The 24,652-nt window shown below is 41.4% G+C and overlaps 1 protein-coding gene across 2 annotated transcripts in view; it reads left to right on the top strand.

Moving 5' to 3' along the window:
• The window catches only part of AFF3 (ALF transcription elongation factor 3), a 325,784-nt gene that overhangs the window by 196,201 nt on the left and 104,931 nt on the right, over positions 1 to 24,652 (top strand). For both annotated transcript variants that reach the window (XM_074535783.1, XM_074535782.1), the window contains exon 7: positions 3,707 to 3,758. In XM_074535783.1, coding sequence (XP_074391884.1) covers positions 3,707 to 3,758 — 52 coding nt within the window. The remainder of the gene's footprint in view (positions 1 to 3,706; positions 3,759 to 24,652) is intronic.

The following is a 24,652-nucleotide window of genomic DNA, read 5'->3' as shown; positions in this document are numbered from 1 at the left end:
CACTCACCAATTACTGTCATGGGCAAAACAGACTCAGCTTGAGAAAATAAATTTAACTTATTACCAATCAAATCAAAGTAGGACAATGAGAAACAAAATCAGACTTTAAAAGCACCTTCTCCTCACCCATCTCTTCATCCTGGGCTCAACATCACTCCCAAATTCTCTACCTCCTCCCCACCAGCCGTGCAGGGGACCAAGGAATGGGGGCTGCAGTCAGGTAATCAAATCACACCTGGTCTCTGACACTCCTTCCTTCTCAGGGAGGGGACTCACACTGTTCCCTGCTCTGGTGTGCGACCCCTCCCACATGAACTTCATGAACTTCTCATGAGCCCTTCCCACAGGCTTTGCTTCTCTTAAACTACTCCAGGATGAGTCTCTCCTCCTCAGGGAGCAGTTCCTTTGGGAACAGGCTGCTCCAGCATGGGTCTCACACAGCCAGCAAACCCACTCCAGTGTGGGCTCCTCTCTCCATGGGTCCACAGGTCCTGCCAGGAAATATTAGCAAATTACTCTGTGAGAAAGAGCTCTAAGGGTCAATGTATTGTGTTATCCAAGTGCACATCTTCAGAGTCCCAATTAGCTGTTTTTTCCAATTGCACCCTGACTTCTTTGGAGTGGCTCTTGAGCCTGTCATTTGCAGTGGTTTTACTGCAACTGCCAACATTGTCTTTCTCATGGATAGCATTTGCATTTCTGTCATCCTTCCCTCACAAGGAAATCAAAGCATTTAAAAACTCATAATAGCTGAAATTATTCAACTCCATCACAATAAATATCATTTATCCCTGTTACCCAGAAAGGGAAATTTAATCTGGTTGAGTGATTCAACAAAATTCCAACTAAGAGGAGAAAACTCCTTTTCTGGCCACCCACTGTTCAACAGGGGAATCCTACAAAAGTTCATTTGAAATTTATTTTGAAATTTGAGAAGTCTGGTCGCATCTTCTGCTTGTATCTAAAAAGGTTGGGTAAGAAGTTGTGGAGGTGAGGCAGAAACTAGCAAAGACCTCCCAGTCCTGTGGCTAAGGATCTGTGGACTGACTGTTTCCACTGTGTGTTTTCTGCATACACCCACTGACACACGCTTGTTTCAGGAGACATGCTCAGTGCTTAGCATCTGAAATAAAATGTGCTAACAGCAATCCCATAGCCAGGTTGGTAGCCTGTTTTTTGTTAATTCCAAAAAGGCTAACAAAAACAGTGGTTCACACAAATTTGCCCATAAGAAGCAGTCAATACTAGAGAAGATTTAGTAGCAAATCTTAATTTGGCCATGAGTGAGTGTAAAAAAAGCCAAGTTATTGTAACAGGTAATTACCTTTTACATACCCTTATCCAGAAATATTATCTGTACCATCTCTGTGACGTTCACCTATGCTTAGGCTATACACATTTGTAAAATTTCCACATTTCAGTCAAGTGAGAATGAAGTTGGTAAGAACTGATAGAGCATTAATGGCCAGATTTTCTGCTCTGATAGACTGTACTGCTGCATTTCTACCATCTGTACAGGCTCTGTCCTTCCTCTCCGCACAGAAGTATGTTAAGTGACAATTAGCATAAAAGCAGCTACAAATGCTTACAGTAGGCTAATCCATTAATATCCAGTTTGGCTAAATCACAGACATTCTGTTTCCTCACAGTACGTATGCTGTTTCCCTTGTTGCTGCATTAACATACATTGCTGAAAGTAGAACTGATGTGAACTCTGCTGGCAAAGCATTCAGGAATCCATATTCCCTCTCACACTCAAACCAGTGTTCATGGTAATAATTCATCACTTAGAAAAGACCCAAGTTACAATAGGAAATCTTTGAATATATGCCAACTGTTACTGTTGGTTTCTTGTTCCAAATTACCATAATGCAGATGAGCTCCAGGGCTCCAGGCTCCAGAAGGCTGACAAAAATATATTTTAGCAACAGCTTCCTAGCCAGTGACTTCGCTATCTGGATATAGTTTCTGAGGTCTCTGCTGAAAGTGAAGGGTGACCTAGAGGTTATGGAGTGGATGTGCTCCATCCTGTGTGGATGCCCTGCTCATGCCTAAATTTTAGGTGGCTTTAGCTGTCCTCTTATAGTGAATGCTGAGCTTCCCTAGAGGTCCTAAAGGCATTGTTGGTTTTGAAGTCATCCAGTCACCATCCTGTTCAGTAAAGTTTAGGCACCTCAGCTGGACAGACACAAACCCTACCAGAGGGGAGGATAACATCTGAAAGCACTGTGTCAAGGTGTTTGAGATACTCAGAACTTCCACTGCAAGTCAGCTACCTCCAGAAGGTCACTGTCTAGAGTGTCCTTCGGCTTCCTTCTGTACAGCAGCAGAGTCCTGCCTCTTTTAAAGGCAAGAGCAAGTTTTCCAGAGGTGCCCTTACAGCTGCTGCGCTGTGGAAACTGAGGGTGAGGTCTTTGTCAGCAGCAAACAGATGATGTGCAATGCTCATGTGCATGGACTGGGTATCCAGCACCCACTCAACCCAACGAGAGCACATCAGGCAGCACCAAAACACCCTGACCAAAATAAGAATTTCTCACGTTTTTTCAGGAGGAATAGGTGCATTTTGGCTTAACACAGCTCATTATATGGTAATGGAGAAAAACACATCCATCAGTAAACCAGTCACATTCAACCTCTGTGCCTCCTTGTCTGCTAGGCAACATAAACTCACGTGTAGACAGCTATTAGCATCCAGCAACACACAAGAGCAGCAGCATCTGCACACTCACTGGGCCCAGGATTCAAGTTCAAGGTGATTCAAGGGGAGTAGCTTACCCTCTAAATCCATGGTAGAGCTACACAGAAATCTTACACTGGAGTGCAGCTTTCTCAGGTTACTCAGAGAACAATAATTACAGCAAACATCAGCCTTGCTGGTTTTTGGCAGGCAGTAGAAAGGAGGGAGAGGGACTGTGCCTGGCTCAGCAGAAGCAGCACCACCCCACCTGCCAGTAGCCTGCCTCCCACTGTCTGAGCTATGTAACTAAATTGTGTTGGGCAAATACATTATTTTGGACCCGGGATGGGGATCATCACAAGCTAGCATACCAGGACCCACATAATTCATAACGAAATGTGGAGAGGCATCCCTTGGACCTCTGGTGCTTCCCAAGCATTTGGGTACTTGGATTCTCCTGGCATTGAGTGCCTAAACCAAATATAGCAAAGAGGGCTTCCCCAGCCCCCACCTACAGAAGCTAAAGATCAAATCCTTAATGTGTCAAAATGAATGTGAACCAAAATATCCACTGGCAAAACTGTGCCCTGATCAGTGCCTTACTGTCCCCTGCTGATGCTGTTTTGCTTTGTATGAAACAATTACTGTTCCTGGAGCGGGGTTCTGGAGCAAGTGTGTGTTGTATGGAGTACACTCTCAAAAGCAGAGCTGTAGGGCCCTAGAGAAATCCTTTCCATTGCTCCAGGGTCTGCTCTCCCTGGTAAGGTCTGTGTTCTCTAAGCACCTCCTCTTGTGGAGTTCCTCTGCCACATGTACAGAGCACTTGTCAGTGACGAGAAGAGTCAAGTCAGGATTGAGTCCCTGCTTGCAGACGCTCCAGCAGAGCCCCCGTGGTTGCCTCCACAGCTGTCTGTGTGTGTGGCAGGAGTGGTCAGTGCTAGCAGTGAATAAAGTGTTGATGTGTCACATCTGAGCAGTTTTCATACTGACCCATTTCTGATGTCATTTTCTTCTTCTCTTTTAAAGGGAAAAGTGATGTAGAGCCAAAGACCCCAGAGAAAAGCGCAACCCATACATCGTAAGTCACATTTGCGTTTAAGATTGGAGAAGGCAGCTGTGTTTTTATCAGATCTGTTGGGCAAAATAGAATTTGTTTGTTTTCATTAAGATAAAGCTCTTTCACTGATGCTTTTCGTAAAATGGCTTTTTAGATAATGACTAAACATTAATTATTCCTAGAAATTCTGCATGCTGGTAAGTCAGCAATCCTTGCAAGTGAAATGGCTCCATATCACGCTGAATAGATATGAGATTATTTTTGTGGGTGGGCAAGGCCGGCCTTTAGAACCTTACTTCAACATTACCTTAATGCTGCTGGAGTTTGTCACACTTGCTAAAAAACATCATGTCACATATGCCTTTGATGTACTGATGTAATTTTAAAAGACTGCAGTCTGCAGCTTCACCTCTGAATTACTTGAAATCCAATTACAGTTATCTCTGGTCTCTCACGATTTTGTTGATGTTTTTGAATTAACTAAAGAAGTCAAGAAATAGATAGGAACAGGCACTTGTAATATATCAGTGTTCACCTTCACTTTAGTGCAACAATAGAAGCTTTTACCATTTTTTACTCTAGTATACAAAAGACTGAATTGTTTTGCCAACATCAACCAGTCTATGAAACAGATGGGCTGCAAGCTAAAAAAATTAAAAAATAGCATCAGTCTTCCAAACTAAGCGAGATAAGTGAATTCTTTTAATAACTACCAGGCAGGAGCATTATGAATTTCTGCAAAATCATTCACCTTTTTAATCCCATTTGAGAGAGAGAAGTTCTTGTAACAGTCAGTCATGTGAGTTTTAGAGTGCATCTGGCCCATAATTTATGTTTTCTGATTCCTGTTATTTAAATTCAGAGCATTATATCATGTAAATCTCACAAGGTGTCACCATTTGTTACACGGCCAAAAGTAGTCACAGAAGGAGGTACAATAACAGTGATTTAGTGTGGGACGTTTTGATTTCTGCTGCAAATACGCATTAAAAATCTTCTGGAAATTAATCTGGGAAAAGATTTGACATGGTGTAAGAAATGGCTTGTCCTGCAGATTGTGTTGTGGAATGTAATTATAGTATGCAAGCACATTTAGGCAAACTTATTAAATGAATTAAGCATTAGCAACCTTATGCCTTCTGATAGCATGATTGCTGGGAACATTTAATAGAATGATTTCAATAATTATCATTTTTAAAAATAATATTGCAATAAAGACCAAAAGAAGAAGGGTTTTAATGCCATCTGGAGGTATTTTGGAGAAATGAACACATTTATTTTTCCTGATATTTAGCAATATGTAAAACACAAGCCATCCTCCACAGTGTTTTTTCTAGTTAGTATTTTATTGATGAGGACTGTTCTTTTCTTCTCCATTAGATTAAAATCCTGTAAGATTTCTGAACCACAACAGTGGTATCTCTGAACCCAAAATACAGGTTCAGAGGTACACCCCAATATGGTTATGGGTTGGATTTGAGACTACATACTGGGTGATATAGTGTGCCAGAATCTGGTTAGGTGTGAAAGGTTCCTTGCCTAATAAGAGATCTTGGTACCTTCTGAAACTGCTGTCTACTATATACAGTATATTTCTAATGCTTATCTTTAAATTATTACTATGTTCTAAGGCTACCCCACAGCATACATTGGCTCACAGAAAATTTTTTGTAGCAGAAACAACTTGTTACTGTTGATAAATTACTGCATTCAGAAACCAGAGGCTCCTCAGTTAGGGAAATTCCATAGCAATGGAGGCAGGAGAAAAAAGAGGAGATGAGAAGAAGGGAGCAAACAAGTGTTGTGTCAAAAGAGAAAGAAGAAAGTGGGACTGATACAGTTAGGTTGGAAAAGGAATTGCAAATATCAAGTTTTCAGAAAGAGATAATAAACTGGGAATAGTAGAGGAGAAAACCAGAGATCAGAAACTGAAGACAAGTAAAAGCCATTAGCAAACTAAAGACGTACATGTTACTCAATAGAAGGCTGGATCTGTGAGTTTTAGTGACGGAAAGTAGCCCACACTGATATGTAGGCACACACTGATGCCCCAGTTCTCTTTATGCTACCCTGGGTTTCTTCTCTTTTTCACCACCTTCTAGGACAGCTTTTTATCCCTGGTGTCTCAGGCAGTCACAAATACAGAACTCCTCTGCTCTTTTGGGGCTGCAGCAACTCACTCCTGCGCACACGATGCACGGCCAGGAGAAGCTGTGGTGCACACCTGCACATGGGCCTGTGAGCCTGGTCTCTCTGCAGAGGGGTGCTCTCTGCCCTGATGCACCTGGAGAAGACCATGCCTGGGCAAGAGCTCCAGCAGTGCCCAGCTGGAAGGCTCAGGGCTGTGCAAGGGGCAGGAATGCTGCCAGGGGTCCCTGTGGGTAAAAAGGCTGTACCCTCTTGCAAGGTGTCACTCCTCTCAGAGTGTCAAAGGAGCCCAGCTGGCAACTCCTGGCAGGGGTGCTAAAAAGGAGCAACACTGATGTAGGAGAGAGATGGCACATTCAGGGCTGACTTGGAGAAACTGTGGATGCACCTCACCATGAATCAGCGTTTCCATGTCAAACAGGAACAAACAGCAACAAAAACCCTCCCCCAAAGTCATGTTTGCCTAGAGGAAAACTACAGAAAAGATAGGGAGGATTACATTAATGTTTTTTTCTTGAAAATGTATTTTTTATTTTCCTCAGGCATGTTACAAGCCTCACACTCTAGCCCAGCTTATATGATTCAGTGGCAGTTAATTCATCCCCGGTGCAAATATACTGCCTCCATCCAAACATTATTTATGCAGCTTCAAAGGACAGGTTGATTACCCTCCTGAATCAGGCAGTGAGGCGTTTGTGAACCAAGCATTAACATGACATCTCCCCTCAAGATAACCCTCATGCCTTGCCACTGGCTCCAGGTCCTCAAAAACAAACATAACCCTGAGACCTGGAGCCCCAGGAGCAGGAGCTGTCTGTAACCTCCCAGAGTACACAAACTGAGAGTGCAGAATGCACAGTGCTCTGTTCCGAGGCTTTGGCTACAGGAATCATTTGGAACAGCATTAAGCACAGGGGCTTTTCCTGTGTGTCTAACTCCCTAGACAGACTCATTATGACATAGCTCTCCACTGATAATAATATTAAACATTAAAAAAATAGTAGGTATTACATGATGAAGCATATTAATTGATCCAGCATCCTAATGAGGCAAATGAATAAAGGCAATTTTTGCAATGCTAAGGATAACAGAGATGGATCTAGGAGAATAAGACTGATGGAAAAGTGGGAAGGAAATCTAAGCAGAGCTGTATCATTTTGCACAATATTCCTATGGCTTTCACTGCCTTGGCATTCCCAATAATCACCTGAGCTGGCACTAAAGAATTGCAATAAAAGGTGCAAACAATACAGAAGTGTTAAGCTGTCTGGAGTCTTCCCCAGTTGATTCATGTTCCTTGTCATTGAATGCTTTTAAAGCCATGAGCATTCTATATTTGAAGGGGTTTTGTTGTCATTGTACTCAATATATATAGCTCTCCATGGGTCATATGGTTATAGCTTTGCTGAGCATTTCCAAACTTTTAGGACTGATCAGAAATATCTAGTGATGTTTTGTTCTTTTGGTTTTGTGATCAGAGGATCAATTTTCAAGGGTCAGAAAACTTTCACAAATTTTGTTTAAAACATCTGATTTTTATTAAAATTCTTTCCCTCTCTGTGTTTTTACCACCAGAATCTGGAGAGCTGCATTAAGACATGGGCATGGATGAAGGAAGAGTGGTCTTTGGTTCTTTGATATTTGCAGTTACATTATTTTAGTCTTTTTTTGACAGATCTGTGTGTCCTTTCTGTAAGCCTCAAATGGTTGTAATTAAATTTTTTAATTTTATAACACTTCTGTGGAAAGCAAAGTGATTCCAACAAGTGCACATGTTTCAGAGGACCTTGCAGGGCCACAGAAATGCCTCCCTGAGCCAGGGATTTGGGATCTTCCATCTTCCCACGTGCAAAATATGACAATAATTAAAAAATAGCACAAATATACAAAGTGCCCAGCGTGACTTCTGCTCTTGGAATGGCTTTCGATGTACTGTCTGTTGCAATGTTCTTCAGTACCTTTGTGTTTGTAAATGATTTCCAGTTCAGACTACCCAAGGTTAATCATGCCTGACTGTGATTCACTGCTATGCATTTACCTCGACATTTCTAGTGCACTTACTTAATGATATCAGGGCTAGCAACCAGATACCTCAGTGCTGTCTCTTTATTAACCCTCCCACAATTGTTTTCATGCTGAGCTGCTCCAGATTTTTCCCTCCCTTTTTACAAGAGAATTAACTAAGATTGAGGGAGGCTTTTATAATTTATGGCAGTTGTGCAGGTTTTGTCCTTTGCTAATACTCTCTGAGAATCACAGTGATCGTGTGTGTGTGTGTTGGCTTGTTTGCTTTTGCCAGGCAGAAATAGATGTTGGCTCTGTTCCCTCCCTGTACTGGTCCCCAGCATCACGTGCAGAATGGTTTGCTCAGAGGAATCTTCATTAACAGCACTAAAGTCAGCAGCTTCTATGCTGCCCATTTGCAGACATTAGTGCTACCGTTTCTTGCCCATCCAACACCTGCTCATCATTCTCACCACCCTGAATCTCCTTCAGGAAGGAAACATCATGTTGGAGCAACATCACTGCTGTTCTTGCTTAATGTGACACGTTTATATTGGCACGAGCATCTCATGTTGCAGTGCATCTTTCTTCCTTTCTTCCCTTCTTGCCCCTTTTATCTTCAGATTGGCTTCAACAGCTGAAATCACCTGCTGGCTTCCCCTTCTGCAATGGGAAGACTGAGGCAGAGGGGTTACAAGGTGCCTGCAGAGAACAGAGAGAGCCAGTCTCAAATACAGGCGATCAGTTTGAGCAGTTGCTGTCAGCTCAGCATCCAGCCCTTAGCCCTCAGGGAGCTTGTCCTCTCACATCTGGCTGACGTGGGGTCTTGACCTCAAGTCTCTCAGGCAACAACTGCAATCCAATGGGACATTGGGAGCTGGAAGAGTAGCCTTAATCCCACCTCACTTCGCTGAAAGCCCTGGTGCAAGTTATTTTTAAGTTAACCTTGGGCTTTTCCCCAGCTAAAATAATTAGACCACCCTGAACACTATCTCATTAATATTTGTACAAAGTGTTGAAAAATGTAATGTCCTGTAAAAAAAGCTGAGGATTACTCACCCAGAACAGTAAAGGAAATGGGTAGTAGTTGAAGTTTTCAAAGACAGACTTTGGTACTAAATGGTAAATGTCCTGAGGAGTGCCACATGTAGGGAGAAAGGGAGAGCAGAAGCTGCCGCCTTTCCCAGGTGCCTGCAGACCTGGTGATCAGTGGCAGCTCCTGCCCCATCACCATTCTCCCATCCTCTCCCCAGAGTTTCAGTCTTGGGACGAGGGTCAACAGTTTAAATTAGAAGACTTTGGCTTTAGTCTTGCTGAAGTAGAGGGAGAGATGGCAAATAGAGAAGGGACAAAGCATGCAAACGGTGGAGGAAAAAAACATCCAGCGGTACATCTTCAATATCCTTCTCTTTGTTTGCCAAAAGAATCATGATGGATCAAGTCAATTGAACCAGAAAATAGCTAACAGATGGGCCTGGAGGACAATGGAAGGGGTGAAATCCATGCTAGTGAGGAAGCTGGTTCCAAAAAAAGCACACACTTCTATGGGATATAATCCACTTTTCAGCTTTCCAATTAAGATACTGGGGCAACTTTCTAATCTCTCACAGCTCAGCTTGTGGGCATTTTAGATGGCAAGGACATCTGCAGCAGACACATCAGCCAGTGATTTGGTGAAAACTCTTTTAGTAACTCCATGGGCTCTATCCAGGGATGTCCTGGGGCACGCCAGTCTGCTTATGAGCCACCAATACCCCTGCTTTGCTGAGAAGCACAACTTCCAAAGGATGGGAGCCAATACAAAATAGCACCCTTTATGATAATTTTTGAGGGCTTTTTATTTCTGAAAACTTTAATATGTCAATGGCTTTTAATGTATATCTGTAATGTTTCTGAGAGAAGTCATGCAGTGCATGAAAAAAAAAAAAGAAAGAAAGCAACCCCTCACTATGATGAATGAAGGCAGTGTTTTTCAGAGTGATGGAGGTCTTTAAAACTGCAGAAGTGAAAGTCTCGTGTTTATCCATGAACTAAGTCTCTGGCAGAAGAAGAAGGCTGGTTTCATTGCACTATTCCACCTGTTTACTTGAGCCTCAGCTGGCAGAGCTAACCCATAACACAGCCAGATTCTCACTCTGCTCAGCCAGTCAAGCAAGGGCAGCTAAAATTTTAAAACCCCCTCCTCAGCTCTCAAATTTCCATGAAAAAGTTCCTCTTTTCTGCCTTCTTCCCTGAAATATTACCCTTAGTCCATGTACAGAGTGTTTCTCTGTGTGTTAAATATATAGACTGTTAAAAATGCAATTCTACCATAACTTCCCACCCCTAAAAATGAAGTGATTTCACCTGTGGGATGCATCAGAGTCACTGTGGTATTGTCACAATGCTGATGTGAACCTTTCCTGCCAATTCCTAACCTTTTCTGAGCACAGATTTTTTGAGTTTAGAGAGCACAATGCTGCCAATAGTTCACAAAAAAACCCTATTGTAAGTTGACACCAAGAAGTCTATTTTCTTCAAATGCTATAAAGACATTTTTTTGGAAGACATTTGCTCACACACATCTTGACTGAGTCTGTCTTTAAGGTCTACAAAGTTGAGGAGAAAGAATAAATTTGTATTATTGGTCATCTTTTTGCCATGTAAAAAAATATAGACACACAGTAGTCAAAGTGATACAAGTAAAAATAATCTTTAAATAGCACCTAAAGTAATAAAAAGATCTCAAAAATATGATCTCCCTGAAAGAAGATGAGTTGGAGCTCATTTGTTGGGTTCAGAAAGAAAACATATGGAAACCCAATCTTACCTTAATTGCAGCTGTGGTTTTCCTGGGATAAAATTGAGCTTCTGTTGATTTCGAGTCAGACCAAAAAAGCATTATTTGAGATCTCAACAAAAATGGGCAGAGGTGAATGCTAAATAAAAGTACTACTGAGGTCTGGGGAAGTTTTGTTTGACTTAGATGGGGTGAGATAGGGCTTTCACTGTTCTATTTTTAAATGCTATCCCTCTCTTTTACCAGATATAACAAATAGCTTGCACTAACCACCCTTATGGCTCAATGCAGAGTTTTATTTATAAAGTAGCCTTGATAGAGACCCTCTTATGTAGCACCTTCACCTTTACTATCTATCTGTACTCCTCACACAGTAGGGAAAAATAATTAGTTGCCCTCATTTTGACGCCACCCTTGGCTCAAAGCTGAAGGGGAAAGTGTTTTTATGCAAGAGAAACCTTCACTCCAAAACAGCAGCTTTTGTCCCATTGGAAAACTCAGTATTATGCACGGCATCATTTCTAATTTTATACCAAGTCAAAAAATGCTTCTGTATCACCAGTGTTCATTAAATGCCATTTAGAGTGAAGCTGACCAACTTAACTGGACAAAATATCATCATACTTGAGGAAATGTTTTCCTGTATTACACTGAGAGCATATTTTTCTCTTAGGGACTGTTTTGGACTTTGTCAATTGTAGGGGACTAATTAGGAATTTTGTATGTGCTATGTATTAGCTCAGAATGCAGTGGCTAAAGAGGGGTTGCCAGGACAATCAGGAGGTGCAGGTGGCTGGGAAGAAGCCTGTTTTGCTGCCACTGCCTCCAGGAAGGCAGACACGACACCACCGACCCCAAGCTGTATTTTCTCTCTGAAGAAAATGATAAATGGAAGCTCAGCGTCTCGCACGTTGGAGTCGCGGTGTGCGTGGTGCTGGTTTTTGCTGGGCTAAAATTCCTGGTTGCCAGGGTAACACATTTTGGAAATTCTCTACCCTGGGCGAAAGCTGCTGCAACTTGAAACCCGCCGTAGCTGATGCTTGGCGGGGGCACCAGCGCTGCTGTGTGTGGGGGGCTGCTGGCTTTGCCCAGGGCTTTGGGGCAGGAAAATGGGTCCAAAGGAAGAGAAGAATGACTGGGGGGGCGTTCAGTACCTCCAGACTTCCAGGATGTCATAACCTGATTGTTTTCTCCACACCGTGTCAGCCAAAGATGGGGGGGTTAGCCCATCTCAGGGCTGAATTGTGGGCAATGGGAAGAGGAGAGGTGTGTGTGCGCCTGGAGGGTGGGGAGAGGAGGAGGGTGAGAGGGGAGGAAAGAGAGATACAGGGTTCTGGCCACCCGCCAAGAAAAATAACTAACATTTTGCAAAAGAGAAATCCTAAGACTGAGGTCATAGTATGGAAAAAGTCTGTTTCACAGACTCTTGAGCCTGAATACAGGCCAAGATTTTTAGGGGTTTTTTTCCCCCTAAATGCAGGCATCCTATTAACATTTGAACACTAAAGCTCGTCCAGGAATGGAAAGATTTTGGTATCTGAAGTGCCTTAGTTTTATACTTTATTGGTAGACAGATATAATTTTTTAGTAACAAGTAAGGGAGATTCTGAATGAGAAGCTCCCTCATTTTGCAATTAACTTATTTTATGACTATGAAGAACAAGTTAAAGGAATCTGAAGAAGCGCCTGTTTCTCCCACAGAGTGACCAACTCGAAAAAAAGAGACATTTCAAGCTTGGTGGACAACTTTTTATTTGCCATGCTAAATACAAAAAGATACTGAAACCTGAAATGATGAATTTTCCTGTGTGGAAAAGTCTGACTGTTCAGCCATGAATAGCTATGATTTTTTTAAACCTTTATAGTGGCAGGCTGGCAGTTTCATGACAAATTACTTTTCATACCTAACTAAACAAATTATTGAAGTTCTTCTGCCTTAATCTTTGGATTTGGATTAAAAGTCAGAGTGTGGATATTTTTTAACTGGGAAAAAATAACCCTTTGGATTTGTTAGGATGTTATTGCAAGCAAGTTTTCTGGTCTTTGATTTGCTAAGCTACAACTGGAGTCTGCCTTCCTCAGGGTAAGAATATTTCCACATTATCATTTCACCTGTGGTATTTTAAGAGGGAGAATATTGTATCTCAGCGTGTATCTTGGCTTTGTGCATTCTGTTCTTTGTTTAGCGTGCAGACAAGCCTCATCTCCCAAAAGAGATGTGGAATATATTTATCGGCAGTTTTAGAACTGATGATAGATTTGACAAGCGAGCAGGGTGACACACTGAAGCTATCAAAGCTGGAGATGAATCAGGACAAAGGTTTGGATGAGGTATATTGTTCCTGAGATTCAAAAGGGTTATACTTACTGATCATTCCAAAATCAGGGCAACTGTACCACCGACTTACAAAGATAAAAGCTAAGTTTTTCCAAAGGAAAAAAAAACAACCACATGGTTTGATTGGCCCACAGACCTTTTACGGCAAAATAGTGCAATTACAGCTGGCATTTCTGCATGCTGATTTTTATTAGTTTTGTAAGATATTTTGTCAGGATTCATTTGTGCTGATTCCCCCTTTCATGACATAAACTGTAAGCAATTGTCGGTAGAGAGAAGGAGTCTCTCGACATATTTCTTCAGAGACACACTCCAGGAGGTGTGATAAATCAGGTATACTAAATTAAAACAGAGCTGATCTGTTACTTGATAATCATGTGAACTTACTGTATATTTAATTGTATTAGAATTTAGTGCAGTTTTGGGTAAAAATCCTGTACATTCACCATCAGCTTTCCTACTATCAAAGCAAAGCAGACAAATCAGCACAAATAATATCTTTAAAGTATTTAACAGCACAATACAGACAAAGAATGAGCAAATCACCCTTTTGTCCCTGGCTTGATGACCAATTTTTGTGGCATTTAAGTGGGCATAGAGGGGGCCTTCTGTTCTGAAGTCCCCCAGAGAGATGAGGCAGGCACACAGATGTGTGACCTGTCTTGATGTAGTTCCGATGAAGGCCAGATGCAGCGAAGAGCAAGGAAAGGGTCTGGGGCTGGGAACCCCAGAACATCACAGAATATACCCTTGAAACAAATTTGTCATTACTCTGGTCTATATTGGTTTTAACTTTTGGTCTTAAGAAACAATTCAGATCCTTGCTCGTGTAAAATCCATGTTTTCCTTATAACATACAAAAATGTGATATGAGGCACAAACTTCAATACTTTTAATAACTGCAAGCAACAGCAATTTCTATACACTTCTATGGAAGAACAATGAAGCCTTTTGCCACAAACTGTTAAAAAAATTTGGGATTTCTTCTGTCACATGGGAAGATTTTGATCTCATAAATAATTATAGACAGGCATGATGCCTTTTAGCAAGACTTCTTTCAGTATTGTTTGAAAGATCAAGAATTCCTGTGAGTACCTAAATTTGTGCTTGTGCTGTGCTGCCCATCTCCAGTTCAGTTAAAAAGCATTTCCCTGAGAGCAGCAGACTTTACTGAGAGCAGCCTCAGTAAAGCAGGATGACTGGCATGTGTAGAAAAAAAGGGTTTGCTTGTGTAGAAAAAAAGTGACTGCGCATTGGATAAGCAGGGGGGAAAAAGAGGTTCCCGTGTTTGTCAGAGTGGAGCTCTGCTTCTCCTGCCCATCCCTCCCAGCTGCCCTCAGCACCCTGAGCATTGTCCCACAGCCTGGCTGTCCCAGCACGGCTCCGCTGCACGAGGGGTCCAGGAGCCAGGAAACGCACAGCCAGCTTAGGACAGATGCCCTGTCCCCTCCTGAAGACTTTTACTCTTGCAGGCTTTGTATTCAGGAGAAGAAAACCTCTCCCTGAGCCTTCTGCATGTATTTCATTACTGTCTAGGAGTGGATGATGCCACTCTTCAGCAGGCAAGCTCTTGTGAGGAGCCCTGCTGCACCCACAGCAGCATCCTGTGACTGATGCTGAGCAGGCAGGAGTCAGGGACCAAATTGCCAGCTCTGAAGCCTGGGAGACAATGGAATAAAGAGAGAAGGGGGAAGATCAGAGGTATGGTAACAGAAGACTTGTCATCCAGGACTTTAGGGGTTTCCATTACTATATGTAACACGTAAGACTAAACAAGTATAAAGACATACATAATGCATAAACAGTGAGAGGTGGGCAGAAAGCTGAATGCTAAAGGTAGGATTTGTAGAAGGACCTATAGTACTGGTATTATTCCAAATTTGTATATATTTCCCTCAGACAAAAGTAGGTGGATTATTTAATAACCATCATCTCCAGACCTTGTGAAAAGATTATATAAAGCAACAGCACACCTTTTAAAATTATTTTGATTTATCTTTATCTAACAGAAATGGCCAAGTATCTCTTTAGCATGATCCCATTTGGCTCAATGACATTGCAGAGCTATGAATTCAGTATGAGAACAACTCTTTCTGTGCACTGAAGAACATAAAAGCTCGGGTGCCTAGCTGCAAAGCAAATACCTCCTGCTCAAGCCACTTAGGTTTTTCTACTTGAGAGAAATTAAAATCTCATCTTATTTCTTTGCACGGTCTTGTCATCCACTCAGATTTTTTATTCAAATAAATCTCTGGTTATTTTCAAATAATGTCTTCTGTATGAATTGCATTAGCTTTAAGGACTCACCAAGAACAGCATGGTCAAGGCTGACACTCTCCCATCAGAGAAGGACCTGTATGAATCTTATCCTACAATTCTGCAGCTCAGTTAATTAAGTATTTGGTGTCCTAAGAAGCTGCTGCCTCCCAAAGCCATGGAGAGGAAGCTGTCAGATCCCGTTTCCATCTTTGGCCACCAGACCCAGTGACGTTCAGAGACTTTCCACCCATCACACCATGTTACACAACTCTTCCCCTCTCCCCAGCCCAGAGTGTTGATGAAATTAGGTGGCATGAAAAATTAACCCCACTGTTGTTGTAATGCAGCTGAGTAATGTGTGGCCTCATTTGTTGTTGCTTTGGTAGTGTTTGATGCTTTGGTAGTGTGGTGCTGTGAATGGGCAGAGGGGAGCCCAGTAGAACAAACCCAGGGAGCAGCGCCAAAACCCTTCCTATTCTCCAGGTATCCTTGGGCACCTTAGGCCCAATGCACACTATGATTTCTGATTTCTCTTTCTCTCTGTTGTCGCTTGCTGTCCATCCATTGCCATCCACCCCTTCTGCTTTTTTCCCTTCATTTTCTTCCTTGCCTCAACCTTTGTGTTGTTTTCCTACCATTGCATTCCTGGTTTTGTCAGGATTCATCACCTGCAGCCTCATTTCTTATTGTTTTTCACCTGTGTGAGCCCTGCCATTTTCTATTTCTTTTTTACAAAACATGTCTCCATGTCTCCTGAAAAACAGAAAAGAAATAGAGAGATGTATATAGCAAGGGATACAAAAAATACACCCACAGTAGCTCAGATTTCTGGATTAGTGCATATCATTTGCCTCCTTTCTCCCTTGATTTTTCCATCGTGTCATCTCTGTTTAATGGTAAAGACTAACTTTTAACTCTTTTGTCAGGTGCTAGGTATTGCCCCAATCTTCCTTTAGGGCACATAGTTTTTCATTACTTCTCTTTTAAGAATCACACAAGGAAAAGAAAATAAAAAGAGAGAGACAGAGATTAATATGGAGAAAAGTTTTACTTAGCTACAAAATGTTTTCCTTTTATAACTTTAGGCATGATTGACAGATAGGTTTATTTAATCAAATTGCTTTTTCTGACAGTGTATTATTTAATGAGGGAGTTCTCTTTTTTTGATTGCATAGGAAGTGTGGAAGCATCTGAGAATTTCTGATGTGCTATTTACTTATCCATTATGTTGGGAATCAGTGTAATTTCAATGTCAGCAGTGGAATTAATAACCATAACTGTTATCTGTCACAGAATGATCTATTTGGGGATTTTCTCAGCACACCAGGATATATTCCCCATCCTTACACCACAGAAGGAAGTTTTTAAAAATAAGTCAAATTTGAACATGTTTTGGTTTTGATTATCCCTTCCAGGCTAATGGTAAAGGCACATATTTTTGGTCTTTAATTCAGCATGGAGTCACTGATATTAAATCCTTTAGCAGCATAAATTATCCCTACTTTTTTTTCCCACTATTTTTTTCACTCTGTTTCTCAAAAACCTCTGTCAAGGATGGCTCCCCATTGAAGTGCAACCTCTCTTCACAAAAACAAAAAACAAAACAAAACAAAACACAACAACAACAACAACAACAACAACAAAAACCCAACCAAAACCCCACCAACAAAAGAAAACAAACAAAAAAATCCCTGACACTCTAGTTTCCAGAGATAATAAAAAAATCCCTGTTTGGCAGTAGTGTGAATTTGTGCTGACTTTGTTCTGGTTTTGGTGTTGTACTTCACCATGTGAGAGCAGGGAAGTGCCTGAGCAGAGAAATGGAATTCCATGAGAGAGGCAGACAGGGCCCAAATCTGGTTCTACTCTCTTGAGGTTATGTGTAGCCTCACATAAGTAAATAACTGATAAATGAATAAAATCTTTCAACTGATACATTTGATAAGCACCAAGACTTTTTATATGACTCCAAAGTAAGGGCAGTAACTATTAAATTAATTGCTTTTTAAATAAAACACATAAGAGAAATTTTTTAAATCCTTCATTGTTCCTTAAAGTGTTTTAGTGCCTCATTAATTCTTGATTAGTCTGGTTGTTAAGAGGCCATTATTATGTGGTAATAAGGTGTAGGAAATTACCTCTAGGACTACAGTCAAGTCACACAGACCTGTTAGAGTTAGCACCTCATCAGGTGCTCAGACCAAGTGCCAATGGTGTAAATCAGGGGTGCCCTACCTGGTGGTGGGGCTCAGGGTGCTGGTCCTGTGTGATGGGATGTTAGCTGAGATGAGGTGAGTCCTCTGGGCTCAGAAGTCCTGACAAAATATGATCCTCTCAGCAGCCTCCTGTCCTTCAAGGGCTTGCCAGTCTTGCCTTTGGCAGAGCAGGAAAACTGCTATAAAACAGTGGAATAAAATTATTTTGCAATTACACTCATTTAAGTAATTTAAAATATGCCTGAAGCTAGTGCAGATGAAAGTTCACTCCTTGCTGTATGATTTGTTAGGTAGAGTCAGAGGAGATTTAGTGCCAGTCCAAGAGAATATCCCTAAACTAATGACCTCTTCAGGTCATTAATATTTCTTTTGAACACACAGCCCCTCTCAAAGCCTGCTACAAACATTGGTAAAGCTAATCATTATTACCCTTTTACAAATAGGAAAATGAGCCTTGGGAGTTATATTATTGTGATTTGATGCAACATTAATCAGCATTCTATGGAAAATATTTCTATGTCCTAGTCTGCATCTATTTATTTTTCAGTGTGTATTATTATTTTTTCCCCTAAATCTCTTTGAGGTTGGCGATCTGATGCTCACCATACATTATACAGCTGCCATTCATTGCCTGTCCAGGGGGGCAATGTGATACAGCAGCATCACCATCTTTGAAGAGCACTGAAGATGCTTCAGCTAAAACCACAAAGCTCAGTGTCCTCAGAGGAAGGAGAGCAGGGCTGGTGTGGCCTTAGTGCCCAGGAGTGATGCCCTGCAGGGTGTGCCAGTGCCTGCTCCCTGCCCTCCTCCTGCTGTGGGTGTCAGAGGGCACTCACACCTCGGGATGGTGTCAGAACAAAGATGCAGAAGGCTCGGGTTGTGCCTGAACCCCCAAAATGGGGCTGTGGCCTGGGTTTCAATTCCAAATATCCTTGTTTGTTGTTAAATAGACACTCAGTTCTGTGTGCTTTTGCCCAGGTCTTCAACATTTTTAAGCCCCTGGTGTGATTTCTTGGGGTATGTGTGACAGTGTCCCTCGCTCCAGGCCTGAGTGCCATCCCAGAACTCCTCAAGGACTGACCCTGAGCCGCAAGCAGCTGGGGAAGAGTCCCTCCCATGTCTCCATTTCACCCTTTGCAGGCTCAGAGCTGGGGCTGTGGGACAAAGTCTCCGTACTTGGTGTTTCAGCTGCATCAGAAGTAGCCCCAAGACCTGTGCATGGGTAGGTGCTGCAGACTGTGGGCACCACTCCCCTCATTCCCAGAGCACCCCAGAAGGCATGGCCATCCTTCCAAGCTCATTTTCAGCCTCTCCTCACTGTGACAAAGGACACCCCGAGTTTGACACTGTGTTTGGCTGATTTGGGGTGTGCTTGCCTGCCTGCGGGGTCACTGCCATGGCAGTGCTGAGCTGGGACAGAGCCAGGCCCCACAGAAAGCCATGCTGGTGATGCCTTGTGGAGGCTGACCCACAACAGAGGCCAGACAGAGTTAAACAATAAAGTAGGTATTTATTAGAAAGCCTCAATGGATACACCTTGGGGAGCCCAAGAGCCCAGCCAGGGCTGCACCCAGGATGAACCCAAAATGGTCACAAAATGGACAACCTGTCAAGGGGTTCCGCACTTTTATAAGTTCTGGTCTATTTGCATATTGGAGTTAATTGTCCAATTATAACTTTAGCTAATGAAGTCCCATCCTTCTTGTTTTCCTCTCTTCAGTCCACCATTGTTTATGCTCTTGGGCCTGAGTTAGATCATTTGTCCTTGGCCCCCAGCTAGAGAAGGAATTCTTTTGTCTACCTACCCTGTGAAGAGAGTTTACTATCCCCTAATATGAAGCTCAGAAGTTCACACTAAAGCAGTACAGAATCTGAAAAATATAAAAGTTGAAACCTGAGGCACCACCAGCAGCAGAGCTGTCCCCATCAGCCAGGCAGTCAGGGGCCATCACCCCAGCTGCAGTGACATCCCACACACAGCCCCAGTGGTCCCAGGCAGGGCTGCATGAGGCACCTGTCTGCTGCTCCTTTCTGCTGAAATGGATTTTTAATATCACATGATAATAATTAGCAGGCCAATTGTCATAGCTATAACAAGGATGAGAGAAAACTCCACCAAAAAACAAGTATTTAATGTCCACTTCTGAGTGCATTTCAGATCTCCCAAAAACTACTGGAAGAAGCAATTACAGCCCAAACCAAAGACTTTTAGGAGTTAATAACTGCATGAGTGTAGCAGTAAAGAACATCAAGAGTTAACAGTCCCAGCGTGATAAAATATTTAATCCTAATCTAAACAAGCAATATAACAAATCCTTGTAAGGAATGAATGATCTCTCACATGTAGCTTAAAATAATCAAATTTTGATTTGGAATACCAAAATAGGTCAAATGTTATGGGTTTTTCTGGAAGAAATTGAAATCGTCCAGTCCAATTTTGTTTTTTATTTGCAACATTCTGCAGATGAATAAATGCATTCTTTACATAAAACCCTCTTGCCCTGTCTCAGGTAGGAATGCCTGTTTGCCAGAGAATATGTTGACATATTCTGTTGCAGTAGCTCTGCTGTGCTCTGATAGAAGAGAGATTTTTATGTGGAGGAAGAAACAGTTACAGCACCTCTTCACCTCTCCACCTTGGCTTTGCATTCTTTCACTTAAAATCTCCTCCTAGTGCAGGCTCAAAGATGAAGTAGAGAGTGAACAGCGTGAGATGTTGGGTCACAGGCACATCTGAGGCAGTGCCCATCCCAGCAGGACCTGGAGTTTCGGTTCTGGCTGAACAGTGACTTTGTTTAAAAGCAATGAATCTCTTTGGCTCTATTTCCTCTGTCTGACTGAATGAGAATTATCATGGGTTTGCTCACTTTTGATTTCTTAGGGTGTTGGGAAATGTACCTATGCAGAGATCTCTCATTAGAGAACAGTGCAATAGGATGAAACCCAGTAGCAAATTGGTCTTGATAGGATGGATCCTGTTCCATACTAGGCAATGGTCCTGGTAATGAGGAGAGCAAGTGTGTTCAGCTAGATGGAAGAGTGAGAGAAAGTATCAATAAGAAAATTCTGACAGAATTCCTTTTTTTACTCTCTGTTCTTCTTTGGAACTCCTTTCAATTGCAAATAAACTTGAAGCTTTTGAGACATTTATAAAAAGATGTAATGAGGGCTGGTTGCTGCATTTTTGGAACAGGAAAAACCTTTCAGTAGTACATTGAAAAATACACAGTGATTTCTTTAGACTAATAAACACTCTGCTGGAGATAATCTAAGGGTTTGTAGAACTTCTGGAAAGTAATTTACATATTTCAAAGCTCTTTATTGTCAGTCTCCTGCATTTTGCCTATTTTATTTCTTATTTTTATCAGCCATCTCTGCTGTCATCAGCACTAAAAATATTTAAGTGCCTGATATAATACATGCATCTGAAGTTTTTTCTCTTATCAGTAAAAGTCATTTGCCTTGAAGGTAATATAGTGAGCTAAATTAATTGCTGATGCAACTGATTTTATTAGAGTGACACTGATGATAAAAGTAACCCAATACATTTAGTTCAGTAGATCTACTTTTGACCATTAGCAATGTTACTACTAAATTGAATTCTACAAAAGTCAAGTGTCATTCCTTGTATATATGACTTTTTGAATACATATTGCACAATATAGACACCGTATTTGCAGTGGTACTAAATTCATGTATGATTATCTGTAGGGTTTATTCTTATTTAAATATCAAACAGATAATTATTCACAGCTCTGACAATATTAAGTTCTGCATATTTTATTTCCATACCCAAAAATACTTCTGAAATAATAGTGATTGTTTTGATTGGACTGAAGCTGACATCAAGTAATAGCAAGTTAAATAATACTTAAAGCCATTTTTTCAAAGATAGATCCATAGGTAGATCCTGTTGGGCCTACATAGAATTCTTTTCCTGGGAACTCAGTATCAGATAATCTTAAATTACAAACATACAAACCAAACAACCAGCTATGTAAAAGAGTAGATTTAAGCAAGTATTCTTCCTATCTCTTTCTATAAAATAAACAAAACTAAAAAGCCAGCAACACAAATCCTTCCATTTCAGTCACGTAGCAATCTGAGAATTCAAATTCTGTGTGCTTGGTTCATTGCAACACTTGCCCACAACACTGCTGGGGATATTTGCATCTATTAATGTCAGTCTGACAACTGATAACAGAAAAAATATTTCCCTGAAAGTTTCAATTAACTGCCAATGAGAGGGAAAAAGTGAAAGAAGCCAGTAAGTATTGTGGACCCATATGAAACTCAAAACAAATCTAGGTTTAGAAGTTTGCAAACGGAATTAGATTAGCTTCTGAATCAGCAGGGGTAATTGATATTTTGTTTAATACAATAAAAATTATCTGGGGTAACTGAAAATAAAAATAGTTTTGTTAATTTTCTCAGCAAAATGTAAAAGAACTACATTCAGAACTGATAATTTCATTTAGGTTACTCCTGACAGGGCTTGGGCAGCCTTGTTACAGTACTAGATTCAAACATATTTCAAAGTAATGTTTTTGAAAGCAGGAAACAAAAGCACAGCATCTCATAAATGCTGCAATTTATAATTTTATATAGAATTTAAACTTCCTTAGTTATTTAGGGAAAAGGATTGCTCAAATCTAGCAATTGCCAAGCATTTTGGCTGGTCCTCACACTGTTCCTCATAGTTAAACGGTGTTAGAAAATTGCCCTCAGTTCTAAATCCCTCACACAATACTCTAGTCAGTGTTGTCCATGCTTGAGCTGTCATGAAAAATTATTGTTGACATACTGTTTTTCTCAAGATGATTCAACATTTCCAAAGCTTTAGGATGGCAGAAGGCATTATCAGACATCATTTAGACTTCCAAATGAATATTTTTTATGTGACGGTTGTGGTGGTTTGCTGCTGGGTGGTAGAAGTTGGCAATCAGAATACAATTGTGTCTAATTCATTTTTATGCACTATTCCTATTAGTTAAAATAGGCTATTTCTTTTCAATTCTTTAAAATTTCTTTGCAATTTCTTTGCAGTCCTGACTTGGGATTTTTGATTGATTTTTTCTCAGAAACTGCCAGCATGATACTGCCAGTATGCCAAGCTGGTGTCCAGAAGAAAATTTAAGAACAGTGATAAAAGGAAAGGATAAAATAGAAGCCCTTCTTGCAAACAAGGGTTTGTAATAGATATTCTGACATGATATGAATGATGAGGGATGGAAAATTCATAAGGTTGTGTGGAAGTGCAACACACACTCTGAGCATAGAAGACTGACCTATAACTCATAAGATAGTGTGTTTCAAGTGAGTTATGAGAGTTGTTCCCTGGTGTATATTTAAAAAGAGACATTAAAAAGGAGATATAGTGTGGTTTACTGTTTGAGAGCTAACTAAATTAATAATTTTTTCCAAAGAGTGTTTTTCAGAAAGAGGACTTTTTATTTTCTTTTTTTTAAAATACATATACATTGGAGTGCAGGTGGTGTATTTCTGCACATCATGTGCATCTGAATGCTGGGAATAAAGCTCTTCTCAACTGAGGAGCAGCTCTCAGCTGACTATTTTTGCCTCTATGTCCAAAGGAGATTATTTCTAAGAAAGAGAAATAGCCAGTTATGCATCCTAGAAGGGGTTATCTCAAAGGGAAATAAGCAGGCTGGAAGCATTTGGTGACATCAGACCCCAGGGCAGCTGGGGGAAACCCTGCCCACAGTGGAGCTGCACAGCACAGTTTGAATTGATGGGACCCTACATGAGCACCCATCCCTTCACTGCTGCTCCGTGGGAAGCAAAGGAATTCTCTGACCACAGCAGCTTGCACGTGTGTGTTCCCCCAGCAGCAAGGTTCGTGGCCATGTTCAAGGTGCCAGTGCCAGCCTCCACCTTCCCTGTCCCTGCAGAACTTGTGCCCCAAGTCCTGGAGCTCCCTTAGCAGCTCGTTCCCTCTCTCCCTTTTTCCCTCAGCCCATCCTCAAGCAAACCTGAGAATTCCTGTATTTTGGTGGGACTGCTATCAGTTCAGAGATGTCTGCCTTGCTGGGATTCTCTCTTCCCCAACATATTAAAGCAGAGAGGAATAAAGAGAGCATTATCACTAATGCACAATCTCCTTATAAATTAAGCTTGATAAACTAAGTAACCCTGTTGGAAACACCCTGGCCATGGATGCAGCTTCAGGAGCAGTGCATTCCCTGTCTCTGAGCTGAGCATGCAGCTGCAGGACCCCTAAGGAGCAGCAATCCATTTGTCCCATGGAGCAGAATCTGCCTGGTGTTGGGCAGAGGGCTTTGCTTTCCTTTTACAGTCTGCCTTGGAAGGAAAAAAATAATGCATTTTTCCCTGTGCCTATCTTGGCTGAAAATGAAAGGCTCTGAGAAATCTGCTCATGGGAGAGGTTTAAGCCCATTCCCACAAAATTTGAGGCCTGTAAATTTTGACAAAAGTCACAATGGCCCCTGCATTTTTAACACACAGAACTCCCTATTGCTCGCTCCTCAGCATTGAGTGATAGCACATCACCTTGGCCATGTGTGAGCTTTCAGGTCTTTCTGCCTTTTGTTTCTTTCCTTCCCCCCCCTCCTTGCCACACAGTGAAATTAGTTATTAGAATTAGTTATTTGACAATTTATTCTGACATTGTATTATTCCAACAATAGTGAATGTAATGGTGTGTAATTAGGAGCCAGAATATAACAGTGGTATGAAGATGATTTTCACAGCAAGATTTCTTTAAATTAAAATTTCATTACTTGAAAAGTGTCATGCTTTTGCCCTTTCCAGAGTGTGAACTGTGCCCATGAATGAAAGGGATGACCCTCAGGGATGGATAGCATGAGTTTCAGTGTCTTGCACTTCAGTTGGAGATTCTCCCAAAGCACTGCTCTTCCATACTATGTGAACCTATAAGGGCACAATATATTTTAAAGTCTCTGTAAAGTGTTGATTTTACAGTGAAACTCCTTCCACTTTTGAGGAGGTGGGGTTGTTTAGGGAGCTGTCTGTGTAGCATCTGGAGTTGTGAGAAGTCTGTAGCACTACAGACCGGTCGATTTTCTATAGATTATCCTCACAGCCCATATCTTTAAATAAAACGGTATGCTTCCTTTCACAGTAGCCAACTGAATTCTTGTCTGTTTATTTTCTTGTTTTAATCATTTTT

This window comes from Zonotrichia albicollis, chromosome 2, assembly GCF_047830755.1.
Source record: "Zonotrichia albicollis isolate bZonAlb1 chromosome 2, bZonAlb1.hap1, whole genome shotgun sequence".
Lineage (NCBI taxonomy): Eukaryota > Metazoa > Chordata > Aves > Passeriformes > Passerellidae > Zonotrichia > Zonotrichia albicollis.
The sequence above is the reverse complement of the archived record's forward strand: the minus strand, read 5'-3'. Positions and strand labels throughout refer to the sequence as shown.